General features: G+C 41.5%; 1 protein-coding gene across 1 annotated transcript in view; it reads left to right on the plus strand.

Moving 5' to 3' along the window:
* SLC9A9 (solute carrier family 9 member A9) overlaps nucleotides 1-21096 on the plus strand; it is a 261350-nt gene that overhangs the window by 184707 nt on the left and 55547 nt on the right. The window contains exon 13 of the mRNA XM_083613281.1: nucleotides 17200-17248. Coding sequence (XP_083469407.1) covers nucleotides 17200-17248 — 49 coding nt within the window. The remainder of the gene's footprint in view (nucleotides 1-17199; nucleotides 17249-21096) is intronic.

The raw sequence follows: 21096 nt of genomic DNA on the forward strand, positions 1-21096 counted from the left end.
GTTTCTTATTAATTTCATTTTGGAGCTATTTGACTCCCTTGCAGCAGCAAGTGGTGCAAGGGAGTGGGGGCTCAGGAATTGCAAAGTGTTGGGATACCTAGTTTGTGCTAGTTTGTGTTATGTCACTTAGCTGTTGTTGTGAAGACCGCAGCAAAACCACTTCCTTTTGTTGTTGTTTAGGGCTAGTCATTTCACAGGCTTTTCAAACGCCCTGGTCAGATATGGGAGGGAAGCAGCTGACACCATTACTGGTCATTTGCCTTCCTAAGCAGGTCGTTAGCACTTGCAGTCTGAATGGCAATCCCATTTGGGCAATACGAAAGATGTCCGGTTACTTTGCCAGCTACAACTGAATTGTATATGGTCTCGGAAGCCTTGGGCAGCATTTTCAAAGCACCGTGTTAGAGCAAATTAGTGAATCAGCATATCACAAACTTCATCAGGTAGGGAAATGCCCAGGTGTCTGAAAGAGAAGGAAGCAGGAACTATCAAGTGACGCTAATAAGAGAGAAGAAAACAATGAGGCAAGGAGAAAAGAAAGTTAATAGTGCTCAATACTAGAATAATTCTACTGAAGGGAAATTCACAATTTGCCAGGCTTGCATTAAGTAAATGTTACCCTATTTGGTGTCTTTAAAAAAAGGTAAAGGACCCCTGACAGTTAAGTCCAGTTGCGAATGACTCTGAGGTTGTGGCGCTCATCTTGCTTTACTGGCCGAGGGAGCCGGCGTTTGTCCGTAGAAAGCTTCCAGGTCATATAGCCAGCATGACTAAGCCGCTTCTGGCAAAACCAGAGCAGCACACAGAAACGCTGTATACCTTCCCGCTGCAGCGGTACCTATTTATCTACTTGCACTTTGACGTGCTTTCAAACTGCTAGGTTGGCAGGAGCACAGACCGAACAACAGGAACACACCCCGTCACGGGGATTCGAACTGCTGACCTTCTGATCCACAAGTGTGCTGATATAAAAAATATCCATGTTTTTCTTTACTTTTGTTCTCTGCCTAACATAGAATGTGTATGTTTCACTTAGAAACAGATAAGGGTTGTTGCTAATTTTTATTTTTTTATTTTTTTCAAATTTTGGAAAATCTTTGGTCCAGAAGTCCTGAAACCTGTGGGGTACCTTATTGGGGCTAATCTGACTGCAATCCCATTGACACTTACCTGAGAAGATGGCAATCACACAAGGATGGCAATCCCACTCTCATTTCCTCCACCACCCCATTCCCATCCCCATCCAGATGCATACTTCCTCTGTTCAACCTTCCAATAAAATACAAAAATATAGCAAGTGGTTGGGATGTGGGTGGTGCTGTGGGTTAAACCACAGAGCCTAGGGCTTGCCAATCAGAAGATCAGCGGTTCAAATCCCCATGATGGGGTGAGCTGCCGTTGCTCGGTCCCTGCTCTTGCCAACCTAGCAGTTCAAAAGCACATCAAAGTGCAAGTAGATAAATAGGTACCACGCCGGCGGGAAGGTAAACGGCGTTTCCGTGTGCTGCTCTGGTTCACCAGAAGCAGCTTAGTCATGCTGGCCACATGACCCGGAAGCTGTACGCCGACTCCCTCGGCCAATAAAGTGAGATGAGCGCCACAACCCCAGAGTCAGTCACGACTGGACTAAATGGTCAGGGGTCCCTTTACCTTTATAGCAAGTGGTTAGTGTCAAGGGGCACCAAGTGAAGTAAAAAACAAAACCTGCCTCCTCCCACCTCCAGTCGCTTTAAAGGCCCCTTAATATTCAGTGCAGAATTATATTGCTCCATAGGATTCCACGTCCACTTTTTGTGCCAGAAATGGCCAAATACAGAAAAGTAAGGAAAGAATGGCAGGGCAGGGCCATTTTCTGCTGCCATCCAATTGCTTTGGATGGGATATGGTCCCAGTGCAAATATGAGGGGATGAGTTGTACCTCATCCCCAAGATGGATGGACCAGTTAGCAGTTGGTAGGACCAGGCTGGAAGCTGCATCTCCTATCCTACAGTATATCAACAGCAATGGGTGCAGGAGGTCTGTCACATAAACAAGTCCATTGGAGAAAACAAAGAGCAGACAACAACCATGAAATAAGATGCCATTTCCCTCTCCCTTTACAGCAGAATTGCAGTCTATTAAAATAATAGTGTAAAAGCAAATGTAAAAGCAGGCAGCCTTTATTTGCTACTTTGTCACCGTATAAGAACTGCACACACAGTATTTCCTTCCCCATTTGCTTCATGATTGTTTTATTGCTGTGTGACATTGTAAACATAGTGCACACGTAAAAGGTGGCTTAAGGAAACAAATGCCAAGGCACAGAAATGGAAATATTACCATTTGGCGTTCTGCAATATATCTGAATGCTTTCCTGTAAATATTGCTAACAAGTTGGATTTTATTTTTGTTTGATTTGTTATTTGCCCTTGATTTGTCACAGGATATTTCAGTATATTTTTTCAGCTTTGTTTTCACATTAAGGACCTGCAGGTTTATTTCTGGGACACTGGGGGGCATTTTTGTCAGACGAGTTTAAATCAGCTTGCAGTGACTGGGTGGGTGAATATTTATTTGTTATGCTTTTATCGCACAGTACTTTAGGTTGAGGGAGAATGGTCTGGTTCAGTGATACAGTATTATGAGAACGTGCCATGGCAAGCACCAAGCTCACCAACCTTCACCTTCCGTCCTATCCTATCATTTGTGCACAGTTGCATTTGTGCACAGTTCAGGCATAACAGTAAACTGTGGTTTGTTCAAAACAAAAAATGGAAGCTTCCCATCACCTCCTCCTGTGTGGAAAGGAAGGAGAAGGGAAGAGGCAACATGGGAACCCAAGGCAGACCCAAGGCCAGTGACTTACTCACAACTACTTACCTTAGATCAGGGACGTCCAACAGGTCGATCGCGATCTACTGGTAGATCCCTGTGAGGTTTTGGTAGATCGCGGTAGATCTCTGGCTCCCTTTCCTTAGTGTCGCTAAAACTGACTCCTGTCACGCCCCCTCGCCATGCCCTCCATTGTTGTATGATCTCTGGAAGGGAAGACAGAGCTTTCTCTGTGCTGCTGTTTTGATCCATAGCAATCCATTTGTGAGTGACTAAAAAAACGGGGGTTTTCTCCTCCCTAAAAAAAAGCGCTCAACAACTTTGAGCTGAATCCCAAAAAAACAGGGGTAGATCACTGCCAGTTTTTAATTCTGAAAGTAGATCGCAGTCTCTTGAGAGTTGGCCACCCCTGCCTTAGATAAATTCCTTAAAATACCCGTATGCCTACATAGAAATGTAAAAGAAGAATGCATGCTTGCAGACAAGTGTGTCATATAGTACTTTTGAATGAAATGAACTGGTTTCTTACGTACTCCAAATGGCATCAGAAAAAACCTGGCATTCATTGGGGACTTATGGTTGGGTGCACCTCCCTATTAACTACACTCAGTGTTCAACGTGGGCTTCTCTCTACAGTGGTACCTTGGTTCTCAAACAATCTGTTCTGGAAGTCCGTTCCAAAACCAAAGCATCCCAAAAACAAAGTGTGCTTTCCCATAGAAAGTAATGCAAAATGGATTAATCCATTCCAGACTTAAAAAACAACCCCTAAAACAGCAATTTAACATGAATTTTACTATCCAACGAGACCATTGATCCATAAAATGAAAGCAATAATCAATGTACTGTACTATAAAATAAATAAGACAGTACTGTAGATGATAAAAATTAAAATATTTTTTTTTCTTACCTGCACTGATGATAGTCATTGTTTGGATGGGGGGGCTTTTATTCATTTCCACAGTCACACAATCAATCAGGCAATCAATCTGTAGCTGAACTGTGTTCCACACAGTCACAAAAGCAAATTAACCGAAAAAGCCTCCAAAAGAAAAACACAAAATAAATAGCAAAAACAAAAGCACCAAACTTAATCTGTTCTGGAAGTCCAGTTGACTTCCAAAATGTTCCAGAACCAAGGCGCAGCTTCTGATTGGTGCAGGTGCCCCAGAAGCAATAGCTGACAGCCGCATCAGACGTTCAGCTTCCGAAAAACGTTCAAAAACCGGAACACTTACTTCCGGGTTTTTGGTGTTTGAAAACCAAGGTGTTTGAGAACCAAGGTGTTTGAAAACCAAGGCATTTGAGAACCAAGGTACCACTGTATATGCCAGATGGGGATTTGAACCTCAGTTTCGCACACTGAAGCCACAGGAACACAGGAAGCTACCTTACACTGACTGAGAATTGGTCTCCAGAATTTCAGGCAGCTCTCTCCCAACCCTACCTGAGATGCCAGAGAATTTACCTGGGCAAATGCTCTACCACTGAGGTATGCCCCTTCCCCTACAAACATGTGTGTATGTTTGTGTTTCCTGCTCTCAATTTGTTTTTCCCAATCCATCCTATAATGAGGATGACATCTTGAGTGCTGGAATGGAGGATCTCATCACCGCAGGGAGGAGTGAGTAACCTGGGAGCACCTATTAAATCTCTTCACTTTCATCATTACAATTCTCCTAAATTAAGCACAAGAGAGAGAAAGTGTTGTTACAATGGAGTCGCATGACATGTATCTGTCTCAGCAAGGTAGGAAGGATTTGTTTCCTCATGGTATCACTTGATTCCTTTTAGCAAGAAAATCCCCCCATGTTTCCTGAACATATTTCAAACGTTCAGTGAAAATGGCTTTCTGCGAGGTGATTGTATGCATAGCGGGGAGCAGGATAAGAGATCAGTTTGTAGGACTTGGTTCATCTTAGCATTTGTGTTCACATAATATAATACATCAGAACACAGGCATGATTATCAGTAGCACACAAGCTGATGATTGGAGTTAACAGTATAGAAAGAAAATAGGAATGCAGACAACAGTTTGCCAAGAATGCAGATCACATTTACTGCCAACAAGGGACCAAGAATAATGTCCCAGCTGAATGTTATTTATCCTGAAGGATTTTTAAAAACAATTTCAATTCTAATGATTTATTTGAGATAGTGAACAATGTTTCCAGTATTATACAGTTAATAATTCTGTACTGACTTCAGTACATTGGTTATGGATAGCCACAAGATAGAAATTTACTCATGCAAAAATATTCCAAAAAAATGTTATATAATCACCACCTTTGTAAATTAAGTTATAAATCATGGAAACCAAGCATAGTGTGCATTAATGCAAGCTGTTTTCAGGGGCTGTGTGTGGATTTAATTTCACAAGAATAGGTTTTGATCTTCTTAAGAATGCTTCCCGTTTCCTTAAAATGACCGTGAAGATTTTTGTTGAATAATGATACTAGAACATTACTAAAGACTAGAGATGCGAGAGAAATTCAATTCAGTTCACATTTAAAGACAATAATTTGCACTTTTCAAAACTATATGCAGACCAAAATATAAACATCCTTCCAAATTTACACTTTTCTGAATTTTGCATTGCAGTGCTCTAGAAAAGTAATGTATACAAAAATGCATAAAAATACACATATTCATGAAAATGGATTATATTGGGGAAAACTGTTTTGCAAAAGGTGTATATTCAGCCAAACTGTATACAAAGATATTGGGAGAAATTGGCACTAAAATGCTGCTGAGTTTTCCTGAGGGCTTGTGTTAAAACCAGTCAAATCAAACCAACCATTTTCCCCCTTTAACCTCCTCACCCAGGAGTTTGGTGTCAAGGCCAGCTGTTACAAATCAGTGCTGATTGGGTCTAGTGTCCTATAGCACCACTCCTCTCCATTCGGTGGGGGGGGGGGGAGACAACCACTAGCAAAGCAAAGCAGGAAGTCAGTGACAAAATGTTCACTTGCTTTGCAGTTGACCCGGCTACTGCTCCTTTTCTGCTGCTGGGGGTCGGCTGCTAGGATGCATCTTAAACTGCATCCTAAACTGCCCATCCCAGCAGATTTTGCCATAGTGTGCCCTGCTCATTTTCTGAACAGCAGCTACATTCTACTCCTGGCCGTCCATACTTAAATCATATAAATGTCTTATAGGAAGAATATGCTTCTTCCTCTGGGGGGGTTATATCTCTTAAGCATCTCCCTCCCTCCTTCTCCTCTTTCTCTCTTTGCTTCATCCCAAGATATTTGTCAGAAAGTTCAATATGAAAGCTTTTCTAGAGGCTTCACTTCACTGATTAATGTTGAAAGATGTGGTTCAGTAGAAAAGTAGAGATGCCACTTTTTCTCTCCCCGGTTTCCCCATAACTATGTTAACCTCCAGTGTATTGGATTTTGCAATGAGTTGAAGTGAGAAAAGAAGGTAGAGCCGCGTTCTGCCTGAACAGTAATTTGAGTGAGTATTTCAACTGATTCCATTGGTTTCAAGTGTTCAGATTTCTCACTGGTGCTTCCTTGCTTGCTAAGCCTCCCCGTCACTTTTCTGTCTGGCTTAATTTTTCATATCGCAAATAAAATAGAACATACCTACTGCTTTTAACGAAATAACCCATTTTCTCTCTTTAGGTTCAAATGCATTTGGTATGATTTCAGAAGTAGTGCACCCAATTGAGATTTCAGCAGTCAGTTTAAACAACCACTTCCAAAACATTTATTTATTTATTGAACTCTCTTTACAGGCCATACTTTCAGGTGATATACACAGCATACAAAATTACAATAAGATAAATGAAAGCATCAATAAAAATATCAGTAAAAACATCAATAAATACTGCTTGGTAAAAAAGAAATCCAGATTGCAGAGGCCAGTCTGAATAACACAGCTTTTAGGAGACACTTAAAGAAAGCGGGAATGATTCCTGCTGAAATTCCATTGGCAAGGAGTTCCACTGGGCAGGATCTACTGCACTATAGGCTCAGTCCCTAGTAAAAGTTAACTAAATCTCAGGGATGTGAGGAACCACAAGAAGTGCCCCATCAGATTATCTGGTAACAATAACTTTATTTGGAGATAAGCAAGTTCACAGGTGTTTCTGTCCAAAATTTTAGTTAGCCCCTTACCAAAATGAGGTACAAGATACTTAACCCGCAATTATTCCATGCCCTCTGCCCCCATTTTATTCTCGCAACATTCCTGTAAATTGGGTTGGCTGATGGATGGCAAGTGTCTCAAAAGAAGTATGAGGAGAACTCCACTGTTTACAGAGAAGCATGAGAAACGCCACTCATGAAACAATGCTTTCCTGACTATATAATAATATTATTATAATAATTTATTATTTATACCCCGCCCATCTGGCTGGGTTTGCCCAGCCACTCTGGGCGGCTTCCAACAAAATATTAAAATACAGTAATGTATCAAACTTTAAAAGTTTCCCTAAACAGGGCTGCCTTCAGATGTCTTCTAAAAGTCTGGTAGTTGTTGTTCTCTTTGACATCTGGTGGGAGGGCGTTCCACAGGGCGGGTGCCACTACTAAGTCTGAGCCAAAATAGTTCATGAAAGTCGTTTCTATAATATTCATTTTCAAGTTTCTCCTAAAGTGTCATAAGGAAAAATTGTCCACTTATTTGTGCATTTAACAGCTCACACGAGTGTGACCTCCTTAGTTCACTTCAGGTGCTACTTGCATTAAGGGAACAAGTATGGTGAAAGGGGCAGCAAGCTGTTCATTGAACCCTGCCCAAGATGCTGTGCTTCTCCCACTATATAAGTTGGGGCATAACCTCTGGAGCAAGAAGCCTCCTCTGTGTGTGGAGGCTCCCCTGGGTAATCCTGGCTCTTCACTTCAGACGTTCTGCCTCATGGCGATAGTGAGAGCAAAACATGACTAAATGTGTGGCCCTGTGTTCAGCAGTCTTGCCCCTTTCATGTGAGCAATGCCTGAAGAGGATTCTTGTTCATAGAAAATGCTACCATGGTATGATGTGAGTTCCTGCTCCAGGGATTAGCACACAACTAACAAAATGTAAATTGCTTTAAACAGGCATATAAATGGACCATTGCAATGTGTGAATTTATCCTAATGATGGATGGCAATAATAATAATAATAATAATAATAATAATAATAATAATAATAGTAAGAATAATTTATTATTTATACCCCGCCCATCTGGCTGGGTTTCCCCAGCCACTCTGGGCTGCTTCCAACAGAATATTAAAATACAATAACCTATTAAATATTAAAAGCTTCCCTAAACAGGGCTGCCTTCAGATGTCTTCTAGAGGTCTGGTAGTTGTTTTTCTCTTTGACATCTGGTGGGAGGGCATTCTACAGGGCGGGTGCCACTACCAAGAAGGCCCTCTGCCTGGTTCCCTGTAACTTGGCTTCTCACAGTGAGGGAACTGCCAGAAGGCCCTTGGAGCTGGACTTCAGTGTCCAGGCAGAATGATGGGGGTGGAGACGCTCCTTCAGGTATACTGGACCAAGGCCGTTTAGGGCTTTAAAGGTCAGCACCAACACTTTGAATTGTGCTCGGAAACGTACTGGCACATAATAGATTACATAACGTAATCTAGGCACATTATACCCTTTGATAGTGTGCAAATGCATGGGTGACCCCCCCCCCCCGAGCTGTATACCCATAAAAATGTAGCTCATAAAAGAGGCGTTCACATTATTTGAATAAATATTATTCCCTAGTTCTATCCTCGCAATAAATAGAGAGGATTAGAATTGCTGCTCCACAGGTCAGGGTTCATTCTTAAGATCACTTAAGGTGCACCATGTACTTCTGAGTCCTCTTTCAGGCAATGCACATGCAATCCAGATGAGTGAGGTATGGTGAAGAAGTACCACTTCCCACTTTGCCAAAGCATCCTTACGTCAGTTTTCTGATAATTTTATGTAAAATCATGCTTTTTAATTCAGAATAATTATCTGAAGTGTTCTTGCAATTACTAACGTGAATTTGAATCGAATGCACTCTTTTTGGAGAGTAGGCATAATCAATTCTTTTATCAATTTTTGGCCTTTTGTAGTAAGTGATGAAAGTGCTCAGTTCTGAAAGGGGTTAAGGGCTGTATTAGAGTCACAAATACTCTTTGAGAAGTACCTACTTCTCTTCCGTCTACTCTCAACCTGTAAGAAATGTCTGGTCAATTGGATTAAAGTAGGAATTTGTTGTGCTAGGTTTTAATTCTCATATTAGGCTAGAAACATTAGGGTCTTCTTTTATACAAAGTCAGACCACTGTTTCATCTATCTTAGTATTGTCTGTGACAACTGACAGCCGTTCTCCAGGATTTCAGAGAAAGGTCTTTACCAGCTCTTCCTGGAGATGCCAGGGACTAAACTGAGGAGATTTCACCCCTCCCATATCCAAGAATCTGCTGATGTTCTCTGCTGATTCTCCAGAGAGGAGGGGCGGTTTCTTCTCTCTACTTATTCTGCTCCAGCCTCACATCAAAGTGTCGGGGAGAGAGAGAGACTGAGTGTTAGAGAGAGATCGTGTGTTTAGATAAGGTTGCTGCTAAGAGCAGCTGCAGACACTCAGTGCAGTTCAGCATTTTCGTTTAGACCTCATTTAGCTCTGTATATAGTTGTGTATTATAGTTGTAGTTAGAATAAAGAAGATATTCTACAGAGCTGCTCTCCGAGTCATTTATGCTCTGCTGTACTCTGCTATACTCTGCTGTGCGACGACTGTCTTCTTGTTGGAGTGAATCCGGTGCTCACAACTCTAAGCTGTGAGTCCACAGCACTTTGACCTGTTCCTGTGCAGAAGGTGGTCTCTGGAAGTGCTACCCAGCTCGCCTGGCCCAGTCGGGGCTGAAGTGGATGAGTCCAGTTGGTGCCACTGGCTCATGGGCAATGCTGACATAAACATAGGACTTTCTACATCCAAAGCATATGTTCTACCACTATGCTATATTCCAAGGCTAGAGTCAGCAACCTTTTCACCAGCCCCTGGTCCTGTGAGTTTCACAGAAGCTCGACAGGCATTAGCAGGAGATATTGCTTATTTTCATGTCTTGAAAAGCTTCATCCATTCATGTCTGAAACTCAAGTTCACTTCACTTGGCTCCATGCTCAAACTTTCTGGTGAACCTTCTTTGTAGTGAACCCTGCAGATCAAAGGGATGAAGATAAGTGGAACAATGAATTCTTAGACTCATGAGGTTGTTTGGCTGGCTGCCTCTAAGATTAGCATATCAAAGGGTAGTGAGAGACATCTTATCTAAGGAGTTCTTTTTAAAAGGAACTAAGGTTTGGACATAAGGTCATCCTTAGGGTGGGGTGGGGGAGTCCGCATTTCCCCGATACTTATTCTTATAAAAAGCTAGTAGAACAGAGAGAAAGGCTTGACAAAAATGACATCCTTGCCCATGTACAGTGGTACCTCGGGTTAAGTACTTAATTCATTCCAGAGGTCCGTTCTTAACCTGAAACTGTTCTTAACCTGAAGCACCACTTTAGCTAATGGGGCCTCCGGCTGCTGCCGCGCTGCTGGAGCAAGATTTCTGTTCTCATCCTGAAGCAAAGTTCTTAACCTGAAGCACTATCTCTGGGTTAGCGGAGTCTGTAACCTGAAGCGTATGTAACCTGAAGCGTATGTAACCTGAAGCATATGTAGCCTGAAGCGTATGTAACCTGAGGTACCACTGTATAGATTTAACAGCATAGATTTAACGGGGTACCTATACTTCCCATAACCCATACTAAATGTGAAGTATTTTGGTAACAATGGAGCTACACCTCAAAAATAACACAGACCTGCCCCTGAAAACGTTGCATATCCCCTTCCATAGAGCATTGAACAACTTGCTTCATTACATTGGGTACTTCCCCTCAAATGTCAGCAGTAGTCAATTACAGTACGTGGCAAAATCTATAGCACTATGTCATCAAAACATGAGGTAAGATGTAATATGGGCATGGAAGGAGGGAGGGAGGGATATACTTTTCACTCTTCCCTTTTATTATTTTACCTGTTGCATGGCTTAAAAAAAATTTTGTGTTGTACTGCTGTGTACTCTCTAAAATGCTATAAATAAATGCATTTATGGAGGGCAGTGAGAAACTCGATCCATCAAAATTAGAAACAGAATTGCTAGACCCCAAAATTAAGGTACTTTCAAGAATGTATAACTTGCTGTTAAAATGGAATACGCAGGATGAAACGGTTAAATCTGCAATGATCAAATGGGCACAAGATGTTGGACATGACATAATGTTTGCTGACTGGGAACAGTTGTGGACCACAGGTATGAAATTCACGGCATGTAGTGCCTTAAGAGAGAATATTATGAAAATGATTTATAGGTGGTACATGACCCCGGTCAAGCTTGCGAAAATTTATCATTTGCCCGATAATAAATGTTGGAAATGTAAAGAAAATGAAGGCACATTCTTTCACCTTTGGTGGACGTGCCCAAGGATTAAGGCTTTCTGGGAGACGATATATAATGAATTGAAAAAAGTATTTAAATATACCTTCTTGAAGAAACCAGAGGCCTTTCTTCTGGGCATAGTTGATCAATCGGTGTTAAAGAAGGATAGAACTTTCTTTATGTATGCCACAACAGCAGCAAGAATACTTATTGCAAAATATTGGAAGACACAAGATTTACCCACTTTGGAAGAATGGCAGATGAAGGTGATGGACTATATGGAACTGGCGGAAATGACCGGCAGGATACGAGACCAGGGGGAAGAGTCAGTGGAAAAAGATTGGAAGAAATTTAAAGAGTATCTACAGAGATATTGTAAAATTAATGAAATTTAGAATAATGTTGGATTAAAATTAAGAGGTTTCTAGCTGTAATGGGTTAAAAGAATATGAAAAAAAATGGGTTTATAAAAGCAAAATATTAAGAACACAACAATTTAAGAATAAAGATTTGGGTAGAATAAAGAGGGAAACAAATTGCTGAGCTAATAAATTGAATTGGAATACAAAAAAGAGAGGTATGAGGAGGTCCAAGAAACAAGTAAATGAAAAATAATGTGATGGAAAGATTTTTTTTTCTTTTTCTGTTTGTTTTTATTTTTTGTAATGTAAAAATCTTAATAAAAATCTTATAATAAAAAAAAGAGAAACTCGATCCAAGGTTGCCATTTTCTGGGGAAGTCATGTGTTTCTTATAGCTTGTAATTATGCCTGAGCTCTCTGTGATAATGGCTTCTCACCCAGAACTCTGGGTGGGTGGCGGTTGTGGCTTGGCGTGGCTCCTTGTGGCATGGAGGTTATTGTTTTACACTTGTGGCTGGCCATTGCAATCCTCCTCAGCCAGCCGCTGGGGTTTGCGGGATTGCATGCCAAAACTCAATTCAAATCAGTCATTCATGGCTTTTGTTGGGGGTGGGGCAAGAGCAGCAGACCAAAGTGAACAAGTCCTCACTCCCCTCTCCCATGGGGGGGGGGGGTTAAGCCCAATGTGCTGGCATTTACCAGCCCAGTCAGCAAAACAACAACCTTTCCTGCCCATCCTGTATACTGTTCTCTTGGTTGATGTTGCTTAGACTTGCTGCGGTTGGAAATGGTCACTGTATTCAGAGTCAGGAAGGAATTTGTCTTCAAACAATTTGTTGTTTTTTTTAAGAAATATTTATTAAGATTTTACAAAAAACAGATATACAAAAACACATAATAAAAAAACAAGAAAAAAAAGAGTAAACACACACACACAAAAAAGATACAAAAAATTAAAAACAATTCTTTTTCATAATTTAAAACTCATTTGCTTGTTTCTTTGACTTCCTCACACCTCCCCTTCTTGTATTCCCATTTAAATAATCAAATCAGCAAATCCTTACCCTCTTTCATTCATCTTATCTCTATAACTTGACATTTTATAACTCAGTATTTTCATCCATTATCAATTCATTTTTGCATATTCTTATTAACTTTGTTACTAATACCACTTATTTCCATTCCAACACCATTTTAGTTATTTTTTTTTATCTATTTATACCCTTCTTCCATATTCTTAAGGCATTACAGCTGGAAACCACTTAATTTCTATCCAACATCATTCTAACATTCATTAATTTTGCAATATTTCTGTAGATAGTCTTTAAATTTCTTCCAATCTTCTTCCACCACCTGTCTTCAAACAATTTGGCCCTGTTTAATGGTTTTCCCTTCCTCATAGCAATCATCACAACTTTCAGCACATAAAGTATTGGGTGGAATCTTTAATCTAATTCCGGGTGTGTGGGGTGATTTGGTGCATTGCCCCGATCCCATTCAGGTGCAATGTCACAAGGTAAAAGGATATCGGTGGAAGTTTCTGTCCTGAAGCCAAGCAGAGGGCAGTTTGGCCATAAAATTTCCAATCACAAGTGGGCATGGGGCAGCTTAGTTGACCTGCATCTTGAGATGGTCCTTAACCCAGGCTGAATCCTGGTCAAAATTTCCACCTTCAGTCAGGAGACTAATTCTGGATACATGCCCAATGACTGAGCCAAAGCCTACCTACATCTGTAATCAATAAAGTTATGGCCAGTTTTTAATCCCATAAAGTTGCTGCGTCTCAATACATCAGTCATCCGTCCACAGGGAGCATGCTGTGTTTGGGACTGCAAATGTAATCAGCCACTTTGTAAACTGTTATATGCATGCCTATCAGCTCATTTTTCCTATTGGCTCTTGACAATAAGTGAAATGGAGTCAGAGTTTGTGACACAGAATGCCATTACCAAAGCCCCTTTAGAAAAGCTTCCTCTGCTGGCTGTGCTTATGATAGGCAAATTAAAAATAGCCAGGCTCTCCACCATCTCCGCCAAAGCCAAATGGTCAGGCAGATGAACTGACTCTCATCAGAGGCACATGATCTTGTGACTACCCTATCATTCCTTTGCTGTTACTGCCTTCAAAACCTTGATTCAGCCCTTCAAAACATTACAAATGTAGGCTTCTTTAGATGTGCTTTTTGGCTTCTGAGCCCTTAGGACACACAATGATTACCTCTTAAAGCTTCTCTTGGCAAGTGTGATGGATAGAAATGTGCTGTTTTTGAAGATTCATTACACAAAAGCACCGCCTGAGGGTATACATGGAGTATAAGGGCCAAATGTTTTCCATCTCTAAGCCGCACTGAAATAACTGCGAGTGAAACAGTAGACACTTCTCCATGGATAAACTGTCCACATTCATTATGCACTTCAAAAGATCTAAGCTGATATGGCATCTAAAACAATCAATAGGATAACTATTTCTGGAACTTCCTTAGTAACTGAAAGAATGGATTATAATACCTAAGGAAATTCTATCGTTATGCTTCTTGCTCAATCAGCATGTGGATTTTGAGTTATAACTAAAGTTTGAAACAGAAAATTGAGTTATAAAGTGAACATTCTGAGCGCACGTCTTGAAGTGTTATGGCTGTGATACAGTTTCTTGTTTTCTCTGGGAATGTATAACACCCATGTTGCAAACCACTGCTGAGTTCTGGGGTCACAGGTGGGCACCCACAAAATTTTCGCTGTGAGTACCTGGCCTCTGCCGCTGCTGCCCATTGCCTTACCTCTGACTGTCTGGCGCTGTGGCGCCTACTGGGCTGGGGCCTCCGCCTCCGACATGGGGCCTCTATTGAGGCCCGCTGCAGCCATGCTTCTGGGGTACACCTGTGGCCACAGTGGGCCCCAACAGAGACCCCATGATGGAGGTAGAGACCCTTGCCCCACCGCAGTGCAAGAGAGCTGAGCAGCACAATATGATGTTACATCATGATGTTACGTCACATCTCATGCGCCGCTGGGCACCCAGAGTCTGGGGCCCAAGTCAGCGCTTCTGTCTGGGGTGAACTCAAGATGCTACTTCTTAACTTCAGAGCTCTATGCAGCAGGGATGGGGAACTTGTGGCCATTCAGACATTGCTCCCAACAGTCCCAGCCAGCATGATGGGATGGTGTAGTTCAGCAACTGAGGAGAGACACAGGTTCCATACTCTTGCTATACAGCCTTGGTCTGAGATATACTGAAGAGACAGAACCCCGTCTCAATTAAGTACCTTCCCTTTCAATGAGCTCTGATAGCACTGCAGGTAACATCCTTCTCTAATATTAGAGGAAGTTCTTCATTGTTAGCCCTGTCTGTACCTGTGGAACACTTTACCAGCTGAAATCTGCCATATCTGGAAGCATGTCTTTCTTAAGTGGGCTTTTGAGACCTTTATTTGTAGACTGTTTTTTTTTAATATAAGTGTCCGTCAAATTGATTTTACACAGTATGTTTCATCCTATCTACTAGTTCCTTTTGATTTGTTTATTCAATTGGTCATAGTTATTTCATAATAATTGTATTTTATAATAACTGTATTCAATTTTAGTTTAAGTTTGTTTGTTTTCACCCTAAGAAACTAAATAAATTGAAAAGTGGGTTATAAATTGTCTAAACATTAAAGAAATAATCTTTTTAATGGATCAAATGATTCCCACAAAAAGTAGAAATGGAATTTTTAAAATGCAGTTGTGATTTGTTATAATTGACAGGGAGTTAATGCATAGAGAGATAAAACGCTAAGCAAACTGCAAAGTGGTCTTAATGAAACATTTGGTCGAAGAATACATTTCCCCTGCATCAGTGCACTGTACATTAGCTCACTAGACCAGCTCAAAAAGGGCAGCTTGTCAGAAATTAGGGGGCATCCAGTCACAGATATCTGTGCTGCACAATCTGTTCCTACTTTCACCACATCTTTCTTTCTTCTGATATTGCGAATCATAGCTGTCACTTCAACCCACAAAAGAGAAGCAAAGAAATCCACTGAGGCCAACACTGGAATAAGAACACAGAGCAAGAATGGGAAACCTGTGTCTTTTTCCAGCCCCATAAACCAGTGATTGATTCAGGCATATTATTTGATGCTCATGTGATATATAGAGAGAATGGAGGGGGAGGTCACACCCTAGTTGTCTGGTAGCCAAGCCTTCTGCATTTGGCCTACTCTTTGAGATACCCTTCTTGCTTAGCAGTAACATCATGCCTTCCTCTCCCAAATTATCCATGGCATTTGACCAAAGAAAATATCCATGCACCATGTTCTGCTGTATATACTTGTGTATTTATTCAGTATGCATTGTGAATGGCATAGTAAAAGGCTTTGTAGTAGTCCAGTTAAGCATATAGAACATTTACTATATGTTGTGCTGCTCTGGGTATTTAGCTCTCTTAAGAACTCTGGTGTTTCTGTTACTCAGATTTCTTCATGGCATAATATAAAGGTGTTTATGCAAACAGCTGTCATTCATTGGCAGGAAGAGAACAGTCACGTGCAGCAGAAACAGGCCCTGCCAAAACTTTGCATGCCATCCACACAATCCACCAGCCACACCTTTAATCTCTATGCGAAGCGGCTCTGTGAACATACCAATGTATGGGGCTAGCAGGTATGGCCCCATGATTCCCCTCATGCATTCCTTGAAAGATGAGACATCATCTGAACTCCACCCCACCAACCCCAATAGTTAAGCAGGTTGGACCTCTCAAATGAATTGAAGTCTTGGTTCTTCCAAAGGTGCAACAGACTGCATCTGCTGGGTCAGTTATACACCTTACTAGGAGATGTTCACTAGCACTGTGGCATAATGATGCTGTCAGGAAGTGTGTTTCTGGAGAGTTTGCCTAACAAGGATCTAGGCAAAGGTAAAAAATAAATCCTTGTTCTACCATGTCAGACTGGGTATGCTCAGTACCCAAGGCTGCCTCACCCAAAAGCTTTTCAGGGTCAAATGGTCCATTAGTGCATTCAGGGTTTATTCCAGCACACAAACACCTTATCCAAGCAGTGGCCATGAGGGAAAGAAATTATTTAGTAAAGACCTTGCTGGTCCTTCTATTAAATAAGATGAAGCTATCCAGCTCGCGTACAAGATTTTTTTGTACAGACATCATTTAGTGTATCATCGTTCATTAATTTTTAATTTCATTATCACATGTTTTACCAACATGGGAGACACCCTTTGGATCGTCTGCCTCAGGCACCAAAACATCTTAGTGCATGTCTAAGTAAAGGGGACTGAATGCTTCAAAACACTGATGCGCCAAAGGAATGTTATCCAGACTCATGGAATCATTTACTTACTCTATAAAGCAGCCTGATATTATGACCATCAGAGCAAGAAAACACCAAAGCCTAGGTATGCCTGGGCCCTTGTTTTGCACTCTTGTTGATTGACATCCATTTCAATAGCAATGTAATCTGCAATGTAATTATAGGTGACTGGGAGGACACATCTCCTGAAAATGTTTTATCTCAACATTTTGCTAGTTTTACGTTGTTTTCATATTATCTGGTCTCTTACAGAGAAGCAGTTGCTTCACAATTAGTATGTTTTCCTGCATTCAGCATTTGATTGCTTGCTTTTTTTTTTAACAGGGTGGGTGTCGATCCAGATGAGGATCTGAAGTCAGAAACTGCTACTCAGGTAAGTTGCAATCTAAATTGAACACAGATCTCTTTCAAATGTTTCTAACACATGGGCTTCACGGACTTAAAAAAATATATCAAAAAAATCTCTGCTATAACTTCCAGGAACCCCAAGGGAAATGACCACTTTTGCCCCAAAAATCACAATATTCCGACGTGAACTTCTTGCATTCTATTGACTCCCAGACTGTAAAATGAAATATAGTTTGATGAGGAGTTTCCAATGAACATGAATATATGTTGAAGAATAGCAGACTTTATTTTTTGGTATAATTAATGTCATTTGTAATCTGATGCATTTTTCATAATAAAAGCACTTCAGAAAATAGTTTAATCCCCAGGAATAAATCAGGGAATTATATATTATTCAGATTCTGAACTTTGGGGACCAAGTCTAGGTCAGGATATTATAAATGTGCATTTGCCATTTTAACATAACTGTCTGAATATATTTTAATACCATCTGTCTCTTCTGGAGTCTGTGGACTCTATTCTGAGAACTGAGCAGTTCCTGGCAAGGTTGAGCATGGAGAGTCAATCCCTAGTTTTTAGCACATGTTCAATCATTTCTGCAAATCTCAGTTTGCATAGCAGTTTCTTGCATCGTCACCATTCCAACTCAACTGTCCACTTCATGCTTCTGACGAAGTAGACCTATGAATGCCCAGGCCACATTAAATGTGTTGACATAATCCAAGCCTATGATATGGGCAGTACCCACATGTGGGAGCTATCCACAGAGCTCAACAGAACTGTGTTTGCCCCTTTTCCTTTTCTTCATCTGGCCCCCTTCATCTGTGCAAGGCAACATGGATAACTTGCATCACATTAAGCGGAAGGGCTAGATAGGCATATGTAAGATGAACAGACTCCCCCCCCCCCCCGTATCAGCCTATTGTGCTACTTGCATGGGTACCATAGCATCATGCTGCTAGTCTCTAAAGCAGGGGTGGGGAACCAATGGCCTTCCAGATGTTGCTGGACTACAGCTCTCCTCATCTCCAACCGTTGGCCATGCTGACAGTAGTTGATAGGAGTCGGAATCCCACAACATCTGAAAGGTCACAGGTTCCTCACTCCACAGATTATATAAGTGCCCTTGTAAGGTTGTGGGCATTTCCAAACTATTGCTTTGTCGCTTTCAGTTTTGAGAGAAGGAAGGTGACAAGAGCCTTCTCTTGAAGTGGGGACTTCTGTCTTGTAGTCAGCAGTCAAGAACAGTCCCCTGGACTCACACTGGCATGGTTAAACTCAGCTGTGGTTGGCGGGACACTGCTGACAAGGCAGGGTTGTGCACCTGGCTTCCTGACACTGAGTGTCACAGCCTCTTACTGAGAGTGGGTGTACCGGGAGCATTGCATGGTGCAGCCATGGCAGTGGAGTCAATTTGATGCTCCTGCCACTGAGCCCACAGCATGCTGCGCTTCCCCTTGTCTCACCCCTCCTCTTAGTAAATGGCAGCAATGCAGGCACGCAACCTTCCTGCACCAACCAGTCAACCACTGCAGTTTATATTACGTTATCCTTATCGAAGCATTCACAACTTTTTGTGCCACGTCAGGTCTGTCACTTCCCAGTGCATTTATCACTTGCCCTGTGACGGACTCGTAGCTCATTTATTTCCACTCATCCACTAATAGTCTTTCATAATGCAATATTGTGAGACCATCAATAATGTTCAGGAATAATTGAATGCAGCCACTTCGCTGTGTTTCAAGCATGTTTAGAATACAAAGCTAGCCTTGATGTACACCAGCGGGGGAAAGGTTATCATTAAGTTTCCTCATTTATTTAGTTAATTAAAAAAAGGAAGAATTATTTCCTGCCTGCCCGCCATAAAAGACCTCAAGCTTGCAGATACAACTAGAAAAGGTTGCAAATAGCAACAGTATTCATGAAATCTTAAAGCAGTGATAATAAAAATACAAACAGCAAGAAATCACAGCCAAAAATAAATAAATCCTAATCACCATTTAAATCTTAACTAACAAATTCAGCCTGCTTTCTAAAAACAATGATAATGGTACCAGGTAAATATGTCTAACAAGTGAGTTCCATGATTGTGGCACCACCTAGGCCTAGTGTCAGGGGTCAGCACCAAGGTAGAGGGTGGAGCCACTAGAGGCTACTGTATATGGGAGATCTAGTGAATCTGGGCAGCATTCAACTAGCTCATTCCTTCAGTGCAAGGACTTTTGGCTGTACATCCCTTCCCTCTTCTCTCCCCTTGCCCCCAGGCGGTCCAGTGGAGATGGGGAAAATGCAGGGTTTATGTAGGGAATGGAGGGGAAAGTTCTGTTTTGCAAGTGGAAATCCTTGTGCTGATACAATGTGTATATTGGATACTGTCCACCCTGTCTGATAGTCACCTGCCTTATCCCCAAAGACAGTTGTGATCAGTGAGGCCGTGCAGATGGCTCAGTGCTGCTCACCTGCCTTCTGAACACCAAGCACTGCTGCTTGTTCTTGAGAGAGAGGAGAATGGGGAACAAGGCATGGTGCAGGTATAGGTGTAGAGTCAATCTGATGCTCCTGCTGCTGTACTTGCACTGCACCTCAACCTACCCCCCTCTACCAAAACTGGCAGCAATGCTCAGTGTTTAGAAGGCAGGTGAACAATCTCACCTTGACTGCACCATCCCACTGCCTGCTACTGCCCAAAGGTAGGGCGCATGGAGAAGGACGTCTGGTGAGGACTTGATTGCCAAACAGATTCATATAAATGTAGTTTCCGTGGACATTAGGAAGGGCTACATGCTCTCTTATTGAACTCTGGTGTTGTTGCTGTTAGGAAAAAAATGAAATCTAATTTCTTCCTTACGATAAACAAGTATATTTTGTAAGAGTCATTCATTTGGCTTGTAAGTGCATCTCCTTGGAGACACTTTTTATAGTACATATTTTGTTCAGGTGTTTTGGAAGAACACTCTGGGCCTCTTGTCAAGTCCCAAGGGAGAGCTGGCTAACTTAATGAAGATTATTTGGTATTTTAAACTCCTTTATCCTATTAAAACTGTTCGTTGTTGTTGTTGTCATCCCGTCCCCACTCTTTGGAGCAGATTTTGCAGATGCTCAGGGAACTACATGGGAGAGGAGGAGGACTTTTGCACAAGCAAAAGTCAGTGACATGTGTGGAGCAGTAGTGTTTAATACAACCCTATATGGTCTGGGGTGTTTCAGTAATAGTGAATATAATACAAGAATATAATATAATAGCCAAAATAATAAGGAATTTGGGATGTGGATCCCAAAATAAGTTTGGGGACACTGTGTATGACATACTCACACCTCCAGGAAAGTGTCCCATTTGAGATGGTCTTGAATCACATCTGACCAATATTTCTTGGAAAACTCAAATAACTCCTCTACAGAGAACTTCACGTGGCAGCAGACAGACACTAAATGAATAAACAAATGCTTTATTCATTAATACATACATATTCTAATCCCTTCCTATGTACAGGAAGGGGGGCCAGGAGATGCAGTGCAGAACAGGAGACATATCCAGCAACAACTAGCCACTTTGTTCGGGATTATATATAGAATCATAGAATTGTAGAGTTGGAAGGAACCTTCCTTGAGGATCATCTAGTCAGGACTATGCAGCTGTTCCATACAGGGATCAAACCTGCAACCTTGGCATTTATCGGTAGTACCACGCTCTAACCAATTGAGCTGTATGTGTGGTATATCATTCAAAGCTACAGAGACAATGCTCCCCAGTCATCTTGTAAAACAACAGAGTGCATTTGAAATCAATGAATAAAATCTTAGAAACTAATTCCAGCGTTGGTTTTCTCACACGGCATGAGAAGGTGTACAGGAGGAAGGAAACATGTCATAATT

This window comes from Podarcis filfolensis (genome assembly GCF_964270895.1).
Source record: "Podarcis filfolensis genome assembly, chromosome: 5".
NCBI lineage: Eukaryota > Metazoa > Chordata > Lepidosauria > Squamata > Lacertidae > Podarcis > Podarcis filfolensis.